The sequence below is a fragment of the Rhinocladiella mackenziei genome (assembly GCF_000835555.1).
Source record: "Rhinocladiella mackenziei CBS 650.93 unplaced genomic scaffold supercont1.1, whole genome shotgun sequence".
In the NCBI taxonomy this organism is placed as follows: Eukaryota; Fungi; Ascomycota; class Eurotiomycetes; order Chaetothyriales; family Herpotrichiellaceae; genus Rhinocladiella; species Rhinocladiella mackenziei.
Window position 1 is genome coordinate 3,205,119 of NW_013550604.1, and position 16,210 is coordinate 3,221,328.

Here is a 16,210-nt window from a genome sequence, read left to right on the forward strand (position 1 = left end):
CTTTGCGGGGATTGGATTTGGGTTGAGGATTCGGGTGAGATAAATGAGAGCCATCGCTTCTTGGGTTGATTTCAGATCCCATTCACGAAAAGGAATGACGCCAAAAAATTGGGAGGTAGACTGGATTGCCCGTGTTTATGAGCACAGTTTTTTGTCTATAGGGTAATGACAGAGATCAAGACGCGAGCAAAGCGACAACCAAGACGAGGAAGATGGAAAGAGGAGATTTGCGGACGGGGAGACGATGGAATACCAAAGTCAATAACACAATATTGTGGATGTGAAAAATGTGCTGCCATCATTTCATCACTGACCGCTTTTGCCAACGAACACATCGGACCGGGCTGGCCATTGAATAATGGATTTGTTGTATGTAATCCAGCTTGCACTTCGACCAAGCTCATGCTAGTAGAGGAATGGCCCAACAAAACCCGGCGGATGGGTGATAGGCGAGATTTGGGAGAGGATGAATTGGGGGAGTTGCATGCTAAAGCCGGGGGACGTTGGGACGTGATGGGACGGGAATTGGTGATTGGAGTGGCGGCATTGTTGTACAGTTGTACCAGCCTATATCACGACAAGACAACACAGAGGAGCACTAGATATTCAATCGGGGGAATAGCCGAAGTCGCAGAGGGGGGGGGGGGGTCTACTGACAACAAATAAAGATATGTAGACATGAATATATACCAATGACTGCACCTGGGAAGATGCACCGGCATCAGGCCGAGGCATACCCCCCATCACCGCGACAACACTTGATATCCCTCCACAATCCGACATCGCAAAATTGGGTTCAACATCACTTTCTCGTAGTCCTTTCCTGTCTTCCTCAACATCGACCCCAACATCATATCATACATAATCCACGATGACCGAACCAATTACCTCCACCACCACCGGTGAAACCTATCAGCCTTACACGGACGTCAACCCTCCCCCGCGGCCAAACTTATCCTACGCAAATGGAGCTCCCATGACCGAGCGAGAAATCGAAGCAGCCGAAGCCGAAGCCAAAGCGGAACGTGAATCCACCCCCGAACCCAAGGACTTCGGCATAGCCTTCCCGACCAACCTACCCACTCCGCCCTTCTTGCACGTCCAAGGTGTTCCCAACTTCCGCGACATAGGAGGCTATCAATGCCAACCACCCCCCTCCGCCTCCGCCTCACCGGACAGCCGATTCTACACTCTTCGACGCGGCATCCTATACCGCTGCGCCCATCCGACACACCTCACCCCGGAAGGCGCCCAATACCTGACGCAAACCCTCAACGTGCACAGCATCTACGATTTGCGGTCTGCACCAGAAATCATCCGCCTCGCCAGCACCGTCGCCAACAGCCCCAAGGGCGTCTACCCGCTCGCCAACCCCAACACAGGCTGCGTCGACGACTACCCCGGTCTAACCCGCCACTTCGCTCCCGTCTATCAAACCGAGGATTATGGCCCCGTGGCCCTGGCGACCAAACTCGCATGGTACACCGCCGAACACGCGCACGACGAGGAAGCCGGCTTTTCTTACTCCGAGGGCTTCGTCAAAGCGTACCGCGATATCGCCGAGCACGGCATCGGCGCCTATACGCTCATGTTCCGGCACCTGCTCGAGAAGCCTGACGCCCCGTTCGTCTTCCACTGCACGGCCGGCAAAGATCGGACGGGTGTCTTTGGAGCCTTGGTGCTCAAGCTAGTCGGCGTCCCGGACGAGACAATTTGCTGGGAATACGCGCTCACGGAACCGGGGCTGGGCGCGTGGCGCAAGGAGCTCATTGACCGTATTGCACAGACTGGGATCGGGTCGGGGGGGTCTCGCCCGTCGGATGAGAAAGTTTATACGGGGGATAGGCCGGCTGTCTCGCGTGACGAGGCGGCAAGGATCTGCGGGAGTCGCGCGGGGAATATGCGTGCATTCCTGAGGACTGTGCTGGAGGGTGAGTATGGTGGCATCGATGGCTATTTGATGGGGAAATGCGGCTTTAGCGAAGATGAGGTCCGGAGGTTGAGAGAGGTTTTGACGGTGCAGGTGGAGGATCCGAAGGACGTGGTGCAGATGTGCGGTATTGAGGGCTGGACTCCTGAGGGGGGTGTGGTGGATTAAGTATTTCTATATATGCACACGGCCGGACGTGGAAACGGGACTCGTACGGGAACGGGACATGTAGATGGTGCGTGAGTGATGGGGGGTTTATGTACGCACATGCGAATATAGATTAGAATACAAGAACGCCCTTTGTCTTGACTGTAACTCTTTGACTTTACACCGCATCCCTGTACGGAGGTAATTAGCCTTTCTCCCCAGGATATGGAACGGCGTACGAGGATGTATACCTCTTCCGGAGGCATATGCCGAAATCGTGTCCGTGGGATTGAGGGTTTTTTTTTTTTTTTTTCGTATCGTATCTCGGATATCAGGATCACAAGCTAACGTCCCTTTGCTTCTTTCGGCAACATTAATTTCCCAATACAGAAGCAGTGATTTCTTTCATGCGCCAGCGGGAAGAATTTTTGACAGGTCTGCGAACGGGAGTTCCCCAAACTGTAAGTAGATACTGTCTCATTACTCTGTACGGTGGTGCTTATATAGGGCAGACGGTGAAAGTTCCACGTTTTCATTCTCGATCCTTTCTCGCCGCATCGAACACAAACGCAGGACAAACACCCTGATCAAGACTCCCTCCTCTTCTCATCTCCTGCTACATGTCCACCTCCGGCACCAGCAGCACCACGAACAGCCGGACTTGCACTGCCCGCGACCCTAGTCGGACTGACACCCGCATTGACAGCTCCCCTCTTTTCCCTCTTCATCAAATTGGCAAAGAATTGCGACGCGGCTTCGTTGCTATGCTTACCTCCTCCTGCCGAACCCGTAGCTGAAGGAGTGTGGGCTCCTTCCGCTCCAGCTTCGCTTCCCTGCCGGCGCATGGGTGTACTCACGCCCGTGCCGCCGCCGGCGGTATTCGCACTTGATGTGGTTTTCGAGGCTTTCGCGGCTGCATTGCGTTCGTTCTCCCGTTCGATCAGTCGTCTCGTCGCCTCTTCCGCGTCAAAGTCGATTCCATTGACATTAATTTGATACGGTCCGATATGCTCTGCCATTCTGGGATTGGACGCATTCTTCGAGCTGTCTTCTCCGTCCATTGTGCCACCTGCTCCAGTGCCGGTGGAAGATGCTCCTTTTCGAGACTTTCGTTCCGCTTTTTCGTCTTCGGCTTTCAGTTTCTCCAGATTCTCGTACTGAACCTGCAGGAACTCTTGGACGGAAGGGACACTCACCGTTTCGTCATGCGTGCGTGGTTGGAATGTTGGTCGAGCGTCGGACGGGTCGCGAAGTGTGGCTTCATAGATCTGAACGGCAGAATCCGACTCTGATCCCGAACCATTTGGACCTTGCTTCTCTATTGAGAAGTCTAGTGACGGTTCCGGCGGGGGCTGAATTTCCACAGACCAAGCGTTTCCCACCGCTTCGGGATCAAACCCTTCTTTGAGGACCCTGATTTTGCCCCAAGAATCCCAATTCGGTGGAACAAGGATCTTGTCTCTGTCGATGATGTTGTGTTTCGCCACTTCACGTTTCAGGAGGGAATGAATGCTTAGACTGGAATGGATCAATGTCCGGACATTGTTCGGGTCGAACGTTGCGGTGTAGACCAGTGATGCTCCATGTTTGAGCAATACACATCTCAGCCACTGCATCAAAAAGTCGAATTGATCTTCTCCCCACCCAAAATCTCGTTCGAGAACTTCAATTTTTTCCGCTTGCACACAAACAACCGATAGAGGAATGCCGAGACCGTCATCCCATTCTCCTGGTCCAAGCGGGACTGCCGCCGATATCGACTTTTGGTCTGCGGATGAACTCCCGCCGGGTTGGGCAGAATGCGCATCAGGTCCCACTCTTTTCTCCTTCCAAGCAATCATGGTCTCTTCCATTTCAATTTTGGTCTGCTCGTCCAGGCTCAATATCACAGACCGAAGTAACCGAATCCACTGTCTCAACTGTCTGGCCCACTTGAACGGTTCTTGCCAGTCCAGCAAAATGGTAATCAGTGTATCCTTGACCGTCTTGGGAGTGAACAGCGGCTTCAAGAGGGGTGCAAACCCAGCACTGGGGCTCGCCAATGTGTAAATGTTCAATCGGGCCAAAATGTCTTCTTGATCGGCGTCCAGGACATCATGATATGTGTAGCCTAGTGCATATCGGTTCGATATGGGAGCCACTCTAGGTTGTCTTCGTCTATCATTGTTGGCGTATCGCGGTCGTAGATTGGGAGGGTTCAACTGCTCGAGAAATTCGCGTTGTTGTTCGGGCGTGCCGCCCAGGACGATGAGCTGCTTTTCGGACAGATCTTTGCCTTTCGAGGCACTATTGAGCATAGGGACCCAAATGGCTTGTTTGTCGCCATCTTTGTCTGCGGTAATTTGGGGGATTTGACGAGTCGAAGAGAGAGTCGTTGAAGAGAAACCCGAGACCGGTGGGGACGCCGCCAACATGGTGGAAGCCGAAGGTTTCAAGAGAGCAAATAGACAGGTCTATGTACCAGATCCAATCGAAGATGTTCGATCCGGTTCACAGAAGAGTAAACCGTATTGACGCGCTGGGAGATCTTGATGAACTTCTGTTCCCTGGCGTATTCTCCACAGACCGGACCCCAACTTAGCACGAATTTCGAATTTTAAGCGTCATGCCTGTTGAGATGTGCCGCCACTTTTGGACTTTCCTCAAGATACTAGGGATCTGAAGTCCGCCCTTTCCCCGGGTTTAAAGCATTGTTCCACATCATGAACGCAATTCGGCAAACCCACCTGTTGAACAAACGGGAACTCGAAAATGCAACACCTCCCTCCGCATCCTGGCACGCCGATTATCGAGACACGGCATACATTTACGTCGGTGGACTGAATCTGGACCTTACTGAAGGTGACGTTGTCACCATCTTCTCGCAATACGGAAACCCCACTCATTTAAATTTGATCCGCGACAAAGACACGGGAAAGAGCAAAGGCTTTGCGTTCCTCAAATATGAAGATCAGCGCAGCTGTGATCTTGCCGTGGACAATTTAGGAGGTGCCGAGGTCCTGGGGAGAATGTTGAGGGTGGATCATACGAGATACAAGAAGAAAGACAACGAGGATGAAGATACATATCGGATTGACCGTTTGGAGCAAGAGGCTGAAGCGGAGCTCAATGTGAATGGGAAGAGAGGGAGTGATAATACGGAGGGTGAGGATGGCGAAGAAAGGCATGAGAGGAAGAAGAGAAGGTCGATGTTAAAAGAAGAGCGCGAGTTGGAGGAGTTGCTAGCCATCGAGCAAGGCGGGGAGAAGGAAGAGGAGGATCCAATGCGAGATTATTTAATTAGAGAGAAGAGGGAAGAGGTCGAGAGAGCGAAGGAGAGGGAGAAACATTCAAGGAGCAAGCATAGACATCGTCGAAGAGAAGATGATGAAGGTGAGCGCGATGAGGAACGAAGCGAAAGACGACACCGGCATCGAGACCGAGTCCGTCACGACAGGGATAGACCCAAAGATGATGAGCACGAGAGAAGACGAAAGAAGCATGAGGATCATCATTCCTATCGTCACCGAGAGCACCGTCACAGAGGCCATCAAGAACACAGGCAGGACAGAAAGTCATCGAGGGACCGCCACTCGAGGCGTGAGGATGACTGATGTACCATAAATGTCGAAGGATTGAATATTGAATTTGTCCAGGTTTTGGACCAAATTTGAACAGTATCCAGGATTCAAGTCGGTACCGATTAAGCGCCACAACTTGAGCGTGAAGATTTAGACTGGCTCTTGCCCTTTGAGCAGCTGAAGTCCTTTTTCTCTCAGCTTGAATTTTTCTGCAATTGGCACCAGTTAGTAAACGGGTCGAACTCCAAGCTGACCAGAGTCACCCTGGCTCGATGAGTCGAGCGGGAACAGGTTGAGGGGGCCACTTACGAATCTTTCCGCTTGCCGTCTTGGGATATTCGGAGACAAAGAAGACGTATTTCGGCACCAAATGATGGCTCATACGTTCCTTGACCCAATTCCTCACCTCTTCAACTGTGATATCCTTTTCACCTGGTGGCAAATGGTGCTTTCGGATAACAAATGCAGCCACCACCTCGCCATATCTCTCATCAGGAAGGCCAACTACGCTGACCTCGGCAATCTTGGGATGTGCGAAGAGACAATTCTCAATCTCGAGGGGATGGATGTTCTCGCCGCCACGAATGATCAAATCTTTGATTCGACCGGTAATACTCACATATCCGTCGGCGTCTATCGAGGCTTCATCTCCCGTGTGCATCCAGACCTTGCCATCTTCATCGGCTTTCATCACCTCTGCTGTCTTCTCGGGTTGTCCCCAATATTCCTTCATGACCAAATATCCATGGACCGCAAGTTCACCCCTTTCTCCCACGTTCAGAATCTTATCGTGGTTGAAAGGGTCCACGACCTTGGCTTCCACATGTGGAAGGAGTCGACCGACCGTATTAATGCGCTTCTCTATGGGGTCGTCGGTCGTCGTCATTGCTGAAACAGGAGAAGTTTCCGTCATTCCGTAACATATGGTCAGCTCGGTCAAATTTAGGGTCCTGTGCAGTTTCCGCATCAGTTCTGCTGGGACGGATGAACCGGCCGCAATACCAGTGCGTAGATACTGAAAGCCTTGATAGGCTATCTCTCCGTCATCAATGAGCTCGAGTTCGGCCAAGAACATGGTGGGAACTCCATAGAGCGCAGTGGCCTTTTCTTCTTGTACAGCTTTCAAGGAAGCCCTCGGGTCAAAAGCTTCAGCAGGAAAGAGAATTGCCGATCCATGAGTAGCAGTCGCCATATACCCGAGAATGCAACCGAAACAGTGGAAGAGGGGTGGTGGGCAGCATACAACATCCTCCGAAGTCAGAAGCATACGATCGCCGATCTGATTGCCGTTATTGAGAATGGATCGATGTGATAGACAAGCAGCCTTGGGCGTGGACGTGGTTCCTGACGTGAATTGAATATTGACCACGTCATCAGTTGACAGAGGGGAAGAAGGCGTAAGAGGACGATTGTTCGAATCTTGAGAGATCGAAGACCATGGTGTAGTCGCGCGAAAGGGGGCTGGATCTATGCGACCTGAGGAGTTATCAACCAGGATGACGTTCTTGAGAGATGGGATCGTCTCCGAAGCAAGAGTCGGATTCGAGAGATCTCGGACTATGGACTGGAGAAGTGGCACATTCGGTCGAGGTGGTTTGTACGGGAGATTGGTTTCCGTCCCAACGACCAGGTGGGTGGCCGATAAGTGATTGAAAGCCGAAACTACCTGAGTAGCAGTAAATGCAGGATTCAGAGGGACCAATATGGCCCCAAGCTTGAATAGGGCATATGTAATGGTAGCAAATTCAAGATTGTTTCCCAAAGACACACAGACACGATCGCCCTTCTTGACACCCAGGCTTTGTAGTCCCCGAGCCAGGACATTGCTGTCGAGGTCGAGTTGATTGTAGGTGAGACGCTTTTTCTGGTGTCTAGAGATCACGGCAGGGCGATCGCCATGCGCAGAGACAATACGGGAAAAGTTCTCGCCGATGGTTTCTTCAAGAAGTGGAGGATCGAGAGGACCGCTTACTCGTGCCTGCGTCAAGAGGCCACGCCGGGATCGTAAAGCTGAAGGAAAGCGAGGCCATACGAATGACAGCGGTCGAAAGAGTCCCCGCATGGTTTTATCACCGTGCTCGAAGCGGGAAGTGTAGGGCGTAAGTCGTGGGAGAGAAAACTCATCTGGCCTCGGGAATCATATTGACATGCTCAGCCATATCCATATTTCCGGCAATGCACGTCTTTCGTAGAGCCAACGTAGGTACAAGATATATCTTGATGGCTTGCATATTTGGTGGAGGGTCCAAAGCCACGGTCGGTCAAAACTCTCCGCAAGAGGGACTTGAGGATTATTGAGTGCTGGGCTTCGTGAGCCGGAGTTGACGGGCGGCGGGGAACAACCCCGAGATTTGCAGCTTAAGCCTTGGTGGGGGTAAAGCGCCGATTGCTGGTTGGGCCGCTCAATCGCAGTCCCAGTGGCTTGGGCCTGTGCCTAGGTACCTACATACCATCACATGAACCTAGGCTTCTTGTCGATTTCATCAAAAAGGAGCCGAATCTTTGATAGAAGACACCCCGTTGAACGTAAAGGACGTCCGAAGGAGTCACGGGACTTGAAAAGCACATTTCTTTATCCTCGGCTGCATCAGCCCCAGATCTTCCCTCTCGGGGGGTGTCTGACGGCCAATGATCAGAAATGCGGGGAAACGTACCGTATCATCATCAAACGTTTGGCAGCGGCCAGCGCGGCTATTACCATCTTGTGCTTCTCTCAAACTACCCACATTCTTCTCCCTAAATACTCTTCCTCAAGTGACGGTATATCAAATACATATCTCGGAGGAGCAGTGACTGAATTCGAACTCTTGGAAAAGACGAGATCAGCCGTCAATATGCTACTACAAAGAACGGCTCTTAGCGAGCAAGCAGTAGCCTCTGAAACCAAGGCAGAGCGTGGCGCCAAAGATGCTGCTGATTCCGAACGACCGTTGACATGCATGTTTTTCTTCTTTGCTTCCCAGATGAAGCGCAACATTCAGCCAGCCGATCAGGATCTCGTACGAAGGGGGAAGATGGCCGACCAACCTACTCACCAACTAGATTCTATGGTGGCTAGAATAGGCATGCACGCCGCTCATTCACCACTTGTCACGAAGTTCGAGACATATCCTGTCGAAATTCCAGATGCTCCAGGATTTTCCAAAAGAAACCCAAAGCCTTCCCGAGAAGAAGTCCACGATACTGTGATGTTGATGAAGTTTCGAGATAAACGCGCTCGACAAGAATGGATTGCTTCCAAAGAATGGCAGGAGTTCATGCAGAAGACCGATGACCACCAGGTATTTCGGAGAATGCCTCATGTCCGGTGTGCTAGCAGCGTCAGAGGCCTGATGGATCCTATGGACATCTTGACCGCCTGAAGCAAAATCGAAAATCCCGAACTCACTCGAACAAAATTCGAGCACTTTCAACTAGCCAAGAGCTGATAGATGAAGCCTCGAACTTCGACTTCAAGGCTGTATGATCGACCCCTTGGTGGATTGGTTTGGGGCAAGGCAAGTGGTGGTCGAAAAGAACTGAGTGGACCTATTGGTGTTCAGAGCCCCCTGGGCGGGGGCGTTATGGCTCTCCGCTTTCTCGCTCCGGGGTTGACCTGGTCCGTTGGTGACTTTGGGCTTGATAAAAACCTTTCGCTTCAAAGTGAACACCAATCTAGAGATTCCGAATGTTCATGTGGCCAAATCAAAAGTCCTGGATTCCAGTCTCGCCTTCTAGCTCTTTGCTCTCGCTTCTTGTCGCACCATCCTCACCTTCGACGAACTCCGGTTCTTGCTCATCAAAATACTTATCTTCGGCATCTTGCTCTTCGATTGCCCGATCGTCGTATTCGGGGTTGTTGTCCACGGTCGCGTAGTCGAAATCATCGTCCCCGCCTCGTAGAAATCTAACTTCCATCTCCCATCGCCATCGAGCAAATCCCTCCTCTTTGTTCGCAGGCACTTCGTCCTGTTCTTCAGCCAGAATTTCACCATTCGGCCCTCGCTTGTATGTGAACATACTTTGGGGATCAGGACGTCTCAGTGCGTCTAGTTTTGCTTCACTCCGATAAAGATCTGCCTCAAGAATACCGGAGTATCCCTTCTGTCGACCCTCGGCTTCACGTTCCGCGGGGGACTGGAAGCGTCTTATGAGTCGATCATAGAGCAATGGATCTGCCGAAACCTGTTAACACAACTACTGGATGCGGAACAGTAGTCTTCAATAGAGGCAGCCACACCTGCCAGCTCAAGCTGTGGCCCAAAATATTCCGGGTGAACATCGAGGTATCTCTTCCGTCGGTTCTTAATACGAATCCAATCTGGAACTTGTGAAGCCGATGGAGCGGAAGCTCGAGCAGGTATCGTCCTGCCATTGTCACGAATTGGGATCCCAGTCCCCTCTGCAAACCGCGGCATGTCGAAAGAATGCACTGGAATAGAATATATCAGAAGTACGGCGGACGGGGAATTTAGTATATCCTACGGCAGAGCAAAAAGCGAAGAGCCGTCGCAATTCCGAACCCTTTCAAAGAATGTAACGTCAATCGGACTGAGACAATATGAAATGAATGTCCGGGCATCAATGTACTCATTTCATACATCAGACTGCCAGTCAGAAACTGATTTGTAGTCGAGGTTCAAAGAGAGAAAGGAGGATATTATATTGGGAGGCTAGCGCCATGCTTCTCTCAAGATGACCTCTTTGGATGGACATTATCAAGTCATCCGGACCGGTAACATACCAGTCTGAGGAAGACACTCCCTGCAAACCCAATCATAACAATCGTGGTCTCATATCATCTCATTTCTATACTAGGGAAAAATCGAGGCCCACCATAGCCATATGGAAGGATGGCTTGGATGTCAATGTTAGCATTCGGGCATTGTGCCCAGAGTTTGACCAGAACGTAACGGCCCGAACTGAACAACGAGGTCAGTCTGCCGAATACAGAACAAGGCCAGAGGACAACTTACACTGGAGGATCGAATTTGATGGCAGTGCTTGATTTGCTCCGACTGATGAAAAATCGCGCATGGGGTATTACGACATCCGCCTTCGTGGAAGAACTTGCGCCCACTTCGGCAGTTCCGCTCTTCGATGTCGTGTTATCAAAATCTGCCAGCCGGCCCAGCGATTCCTCAGAGGGATAAACCGGATCAGACGCTCCGATGGCTGGTGCAAATGTCCGTAGTCCAATCCTGCTTGGAGTTGAGCGACGATTAAAGGGCCCCTCATCATCGTGTTCACCTCGACGGCTGCGACGTCCGAAATACTCATCACTGTCACGAATCTGCTGCGCCCGCATGAGATCTAGCATGCGATTTCGGTGTGCTAACGTATTCTCGATCTCAAGTTGTTGACGTTGAAAACGCTCTCTTTCTCCCGGAAGTCTTTCTTCAGACGGCACGTCTGGTTCGTAGCCTTCAGAGTCGCTCGAAGTTGACCAGAGACCGTCATTCCGTTCATTGCCCAGGTAGACAGGCCGGTACCGGTCGACGTACGATCTCAGCGAGTAATCGTCATCGTGCCATTGTGGCGGTGAGGGCTGTCCGTCTCCAATGTCTTCATCGTCCGAGGGGTCTGCCACCGAAACGCTGAACCCCGGAACAAGAGTAGTTTCAAGTTCAGGATCGTCTCCCGGATTCGTGAGGTTGCCCGAGTACCTCGACCGATCAATCGACCGCAAGGGAGATCTTGTAGAGTTCATATACTCCTGAGAAGGGCGAAAACCATCCTGTCGGTGCCGTTGATGACGGCTGCTCTTGGGAGACCATCGTATCTCATATTGGGCCGTCTTTTCGAGGAGCATGTCATGGTCCATGGCGACGAAAATTAGACCTTCTTGAATCGGCGCGTCAAAACCATGTCGAGGCGCCTTGATGACAATCTTGGTCAACGTGAACGGCATTCCACCAACGTGTCTCAATAAGAGGTTACAGCTGTTGGTCTTGGTGCAATAGACACTGGTATCGTCCCGAAGAACATTCTGAGGACTGGCATCGATGGGAACAAGAGAGTCAGAATATTCCCCACCATCACAAACGACAATATCCATCCGTAGATGACCTGGAACCACCTGTCCATTGTGGCCATAGCGGAAAGTTCGAAGCTCGTCCTGGTAAGTACCGTCGTCCAATTTTCTTCGCTTCGACCTCTGGCGATCGTCACGGTCGCTGACGGAGTGAGCTGGGGAGGAAGGGGATAGATGAGAAGGAGATATGTGTGTCTCAGATGTGGTTGTCCTTCCGCTTTGACCAAGTCTTTCCCTCTGGTATCTTTGCAAACGCTCACTAGGTCTGAAGGCTCTTCTCCGGGTCCGGACAAGACTCGAAGGACTACCGCTATGCGGTAGATTTTCTGATACTGAGGGTATGTCTGGTTCTTGCACATGTGTCTCATGATCTCTTCTCCTTCTGTCCCTAGTTGCGGCTGGGTCGACTGCCGTTTGGTGCTCCATCTCTCGATCAATTGCCTCAAATGCTCGCTGCTGATCGGCGCCTAGATGGCGCTCTGAGCTGAGGAGGTTTCTTAGATTTTGTAGTCTTGCTGATATATCAGACCACGCTGGGCGGTCAGAAGGATCGGCCTGATTGAAATTAGCAGCAGAAAAATGACGGGAAAGAGGAGTTGAAACTCGACGATGACCATTCAACGTGGAAGTAGACCTACCATTGTTGGACAAAGAGAGGCGTGCTCTGGGTACGAGCGGAAAGGGTGCTCCGGATAGGGACAGCATGCAAGGAGAGATGGTTGTTGTCACGTAGACAGATTGAATTCAATTGATATATCATCGATTCAGTGTTGGGTGGGATCCTGGCGAGGGACATGGAGAATTACCATCAGAAGGTGGTAGTCGGAGGTCTCCAGTCAGAGAACGAGGCACATTAAAAGGCATTTGCCCCACGATTTCATGTCAGTGTCACCTCATTTGGTCGTTGGGCCGGGGCCACGAGCGCCGTGACCGAAGAGGCCTCAAGGGGTCGTCGCTAATGATTCCCAATGGCTGATGGAGGCTTGAAGGGAGCAGCCGGAGAATTAGGTGCTGATGCCCGCTGTGCGGAAGGGCTAAACCAAAGTTGCGGCTAGATGCTCGCTTGCTTACCTGCGGCCAACCCTCAGCGCCCCTGCAGAAGTCCCTTGCGTAGGACAAGGCACCGTTGAAGAGACAAAGAAACCGATCAAACATTTTGCGATGCGAAAAGACCAGCCAGACATTTTCCCTCGTCTTACTCTCACTCTCACCAACACTCGCCTCTACTGGCTTTTCACCCAAATCTCTGCAAACGACCTTTCTGCATCCAGTGTGTCTCTCTACCTTTGGCTGAACATCTTCTGCTTCGCTCCTCGCATTCACTATGGAGGGGAACCCTCTACCTGACGGGTCTGTTCCGACCGATGTGAATGAACTTTCCGATCCTGCCGCAATGGCCATGAATGGAAATACTTTCATCCCTTCTGTTCCTGCTCTCGGAGACCTCAACGGCTACGCCCAGATGCCTGATCCCACATTCGGCGCCATGACTCTCCCCATGAACGGCGTTCAATCCGGGATGTTCACCGGAGCACCTCAGCCAACCATTTCTGCCGACGAGATTGCACTATACGATAGACAGATACGATTATGGGGGATGCAGGTTCAAGAAAAGCTCAGAGGAGCCAACATTCTCCTCATCGGGATGAAGGGCCTAGGAACTGAAGTTACCAAGAACCTGGTTCTGGCAGGCATTGGGACACTGACAATACTCGATGCTGGGCTGGTTACTGAAGACGACCTCGGGACTCAGTTTTTTGTTACTGAGGCTCAAATCGGTCAGAATCGCGCAGAGGCTGCTCTCCCAGAATTGCGGAAGCTCAATCCTCGTGTTGAACTCTACACCGACCCCAATCCAGTCATAACGAAGGACCCAGAATATTTTCAGAACTTCGACATCACGATTGCCACCGGCTTGACACTGGACATACTGGCTAATATCAATATGTCATGCCGGATGCTCAACCGGAAGTTTTATGCTGCAGACACTCATGGAATGTATGGATTCATTTTTGCCGACCTCGGCATTCATGATTTCATTGTCGAGAAGCCTCGCAGCAACAAACCGGCAAAAATCGGAGACATGGAGACATCTACAAGATGTGTCATTGGAGTTGACTCCAAAACTGAAGGTGGCAAGATCACAGACATCATCACCTATCAAGAAAATTATTCGCCAATGCAGTTGGCTAATTTGTCGCCGCTTCCTGCCAAAGTCAGAAATACTCGACGGAGTCGAATGCGTGTGACGCCCCTCCTCTCATGCATACGAGCACTGTTCGATTTCCAGACGCAGAGCGGAGGTCGTCTACCTGCACACAACAGGGCGGATTTGGAGCTGTTCACTAGACTCGCGAATCAGAAACACCTTGAACTTCAATTGCCTCTAGAGATCTTAAGGGCGGACTTCCTCAGAGGCTTTCTTCAAAATCTTGGATCTGAGATCAGTCCAGTGGTGGCATTCCTCGGGGGTTATCTAGCACAAGATGTCATCAATGCCATTGGGCAAAAAGAACCACCTCTTCAAAACACGCTACTGTTTGATGGAGAGGACTTCACTGCATCTCAGTTCAGCTTCCATCCTATCAACGACGACGCCATGAGTATGATGAACACAAATGAGGGAGCGATGATGCCAGAGCCAGTGCAGACAGATGGCTCGATCCCTGTCACATGAGACCGCGATGTTGAGGGACACCAAAAACATTGATCCCCTGGTTCCGTTCGCAGAGGAAGATATCCGAAAGTGGAACCAATCGACGTTCAGCTTGGCATCTCAAAATTTTGCCCGTGTGCACGCAAGATCTTGTACCACGATAAATTTCGGTTGAAGAAAATGGACTCCGCATGAATTTCGCTCTGGACGGCCTGGATTCACTTGGAAGTGGGACAGGAAGAGTCTTTGAACCAGGCAACTAACTCGTTCCATGAAAAGCTGGTGATTTGATTAAATCCTTGCCGTCGGGAAAAAAGTGAATCCGAACCACGTAGCTTGCACTATCATTCTTCCCCTTGCCCTCTTGATCTGCGATGCCATCTACGAAATTTCCTACCCAACTGGCCGAACTTTCCTTGAATGACGCGAACCTCAACCCTTCCCTCTACACGAATCTTGGGTCGATCCGCAAATCCGCACTTTCAATACCCAACCGCCTTCATTCTATCCTGGCCGATGCCAAATTCGCGAAGCAAGTATCCGAACACTACAATCTACCACTAGTGGCAAATGAGCGTTGTGGAAGTTGGTATATTGACCCGACTGACAAAGCTGGCAGCGCCTACTTCAAGAGCACGGACGGCCATCATGGGCAGTGGGATTTTTCGCTTCGAAGACTCAACCTCCAGCTTCTTCCTATCCTAGGTAGTCATGGCGGTGCCGTTGTGGTTGATTCGACACGTCGGGGCAAGAATTTGCCCGATGCGTTGAGCAAAACTGTGCCAATCTGGGCCACGGTGATCAACAGAGCATTATTCCCCGAGCTGCCTTGGACGCATGCTCTCCAGCATCCGCCCACGCCAGATAACTTAGGCCAGTCCGAGATATCGCAGATCGAAGCGAGACTTGATGGATTTGTGCACGCATTCGCCAACCTGGGACTGGACCTGGCCCGCCTACGCAACGAGCTGAAGCATCCAATCCACATCTCTTGGGCCGTGAATGGCTCCTCCGACGTTGGAAATGAAGAGCCAGACGACGAACCACCATCAGAGTCTTTTGAAGACCCTCGAGAAATATGCCTTCGGTTGGTTCTTTGTTCAGCATCTCGTCGTGTCCGTGGTGCAGAAATCTCGGAAGGCGGATATATTCAAGGAGCTGGCGATGACAGCGAGGGATGGTCTCATGGTCTGAATCCCGGAGTTTTCTGGAAATACAGAGAGGAGCTGATGCAGTCAGCCGAAGACGAACTCCAGGAACTCATCGGGACGTTGCTTGAGCAAGAAAGGCAGGACAGCCACACCAGAGGACCAGTCACGAAGATCCTCGCCACCTCCAATATCTATATCGGAGTTGGCCCTGTTGGCACCGTCGATGGATTTGATTTCGTTGTCAACTGTCAAGGCGACAGCCAAAAAGAGTGCTCTAACCTGGTGGACTTGAAATGTCGCTCAGGCAAGTTGGGAAGTAAAGACCTCCGTGACAAGCTACCTGGCGTTTGTGATACCGTCGGAGACTACCTTGTCCAGCATCGACACGACCGAATATTAGTTACCTGCACAACGGGCAAAGACCTGAGCGCCGGTATTGTGGTGGCTCTCCTGTGTCTATTCTATGATGATGAGGGTAAGCTTTTGCTTTCGACTCCGGTCTGGGTCGGCTTGGGCTAACCTTTCGTGTAAGGCCGATTGAAGGAAAACGCCAACCACCGCAATATCGACAAACAGCTTGTCAAACGGCGTTTGGCTTGGATCACCCAGGCAAAGCCAGATGCGAATCCTTCGAGGGCAACATTTCGGGCCGTGAACTCATTCTTGATCCGGCAACCTCCAGACTGAACCTCGTGGCATGTGTTGACTATGATTGGACGGATCGGGTTGACTAGGCAAGGACAGGAAAGATTA

At 51.4% G+C, this 16,210-nt stretch overlaps 8 protein-coding genes across 8 annotated transcripts; 5 read left to right on the top strand and 3 right to left on the bottom strand.

Moving 5' to 3' along the window:
- Window positions 1-871: 871 nt before the first annotated feature.
- Z518_01127 (uncharacterized protein) lies at window positions 872-2,098 on the top strand (the record flags this gene model as incomplete). Its single annotated transcript, XM_013421728.1, has 1 exon — window positions 872-2,098. The coding sequence occupies one exon, from the start codon at window positions 872-874 to the stop codon at window positions 2,096-2,098; it is 1,227 nt and encodes a 408-aa protein (XP_013277182.1).
- A 566-nt stretch (window positions 2,099-2,664) lies between these two features.
- Z518_01128 (uncharacterized protein) lies at window positions 2,665-4,491 on the bottom strand (the record flags this gene model as incomplete). The annotated part of the gene is made up of 1 exon (XM_013421729.1): window positions 2,665-4,491. One exon carries the CDS (start codon window positions 4,489-4,491, stop codon window positions 2,665-2,667), a length of 1,827 nt encoding a protein of 608 aa, XP_013277183.1.
- A 288-nt stretch (window positions 4,492-4,779) lies between these two features.
- On the top strand, window positions 4,780-5,670 carry Z518_01129 (uncharacterized protein; the record flags this gene model as incomplete). Its single annotated transcript, XM_013421730.1, has 1 exon — window positions 4,780-5,670. The coding sequence occupies one exon, from the start codon at window positions 4,780-4,782 to the stop codon at window positions 5,668-5,670; it is 891 nt and encodes a 296-aa protein (XP_013277184.1).
- A 226-nt stretch (window positions 5,671-5,896) lies between these two features.
- On the bottom strand, window positions 5,897-7,699 carry Z518_01130 (uncharacterized protein; the record flags this gene model as incomplete). The annotated part of the gene is made up of 1 exon (XM_013421731.1): window positions 5,897-7,699. One exon carries the CDS (start codon window positions 7,697-7,699, stop codon window positions 5,897-5,899), a length of 1,803 nt encoding a protein of 600 aa, XP_013277185.1.
- A 772-nt stretch (window positions 7,700-8,471) lies between these two features.
- Z518_01131 (uncharacterized protein) lies at window positions 8,472-8,999 on the top strand (the record flags this gene model as incomplete). The annotated part of the gene is made up of 1 exon (XM_013421732.1): window positions 8,472-8,999. One exon carries the CDS (start codon window positions 8,472-8,474, stop codon window positions 8,997-8,999), a length of 528 nt encoding a protein of 175 aa, XP_013277186.1.
- Window positions 9,000-9,321: 322 nt separating this feature from the next.
- Z518_01132 (uncharacterized protein) lies at window positions 9,322-12,291 on the bottom strand (the record flags this gene model as incomplete). Its single annotated transcript, XM_013421733.1, has 5 exons — window positions 9,322-9,791; window positions 9,857-10,048; window positions 10,432-10,538; window positions 10,593-12,205; window positions 12,289-12,291. 5 exons carry the CDS (start codon window positions 12,289-12,291, stop codon window positions 9,322-9,324), a joined length of 2,385 nt encoding a protein of 794 aa, XP_013277187.1.
- A 683-nt stretch (window positions 12,292-12,974) lies between these two features.
- On the top strand, window positions 12,975-14,327 carry Z518_01133 (uncharacterized protein; the record flags this gene model as incomplete). The annotated part of the gene is made up of 1 exon (XM_013421734.1): window positions 12,975-14,327. One exon carries the CDS (start codon window positions 12,975-12,977, stop codon window positions 14,325-14,327), a length of 1,353 nt encoding a protein of 450 aa, XP_013277188.1.
- A 353-nt stretch (window positions 14,328-14,680) lies between these two features.
- Z518_01134 (uncharacterized protein) lies at window positions 14,681-16,144 on the top strand (the record flags this gene model as incomplete). The annotated part of the gene is made up of 2 exons (XM_013421735.1): window positions 14,681-15,932; window positions 15,990-16,144. 2 exons carry the CDS (start codon window positions 14,681-14,683, stop codon window positions 16,142-16,144), a joined length of 1,407 nt encoding a protein of 468 aa, XP_013277189.1.
- Window positions 16,145-16,210: the final 66 nt, after the last annotated feature.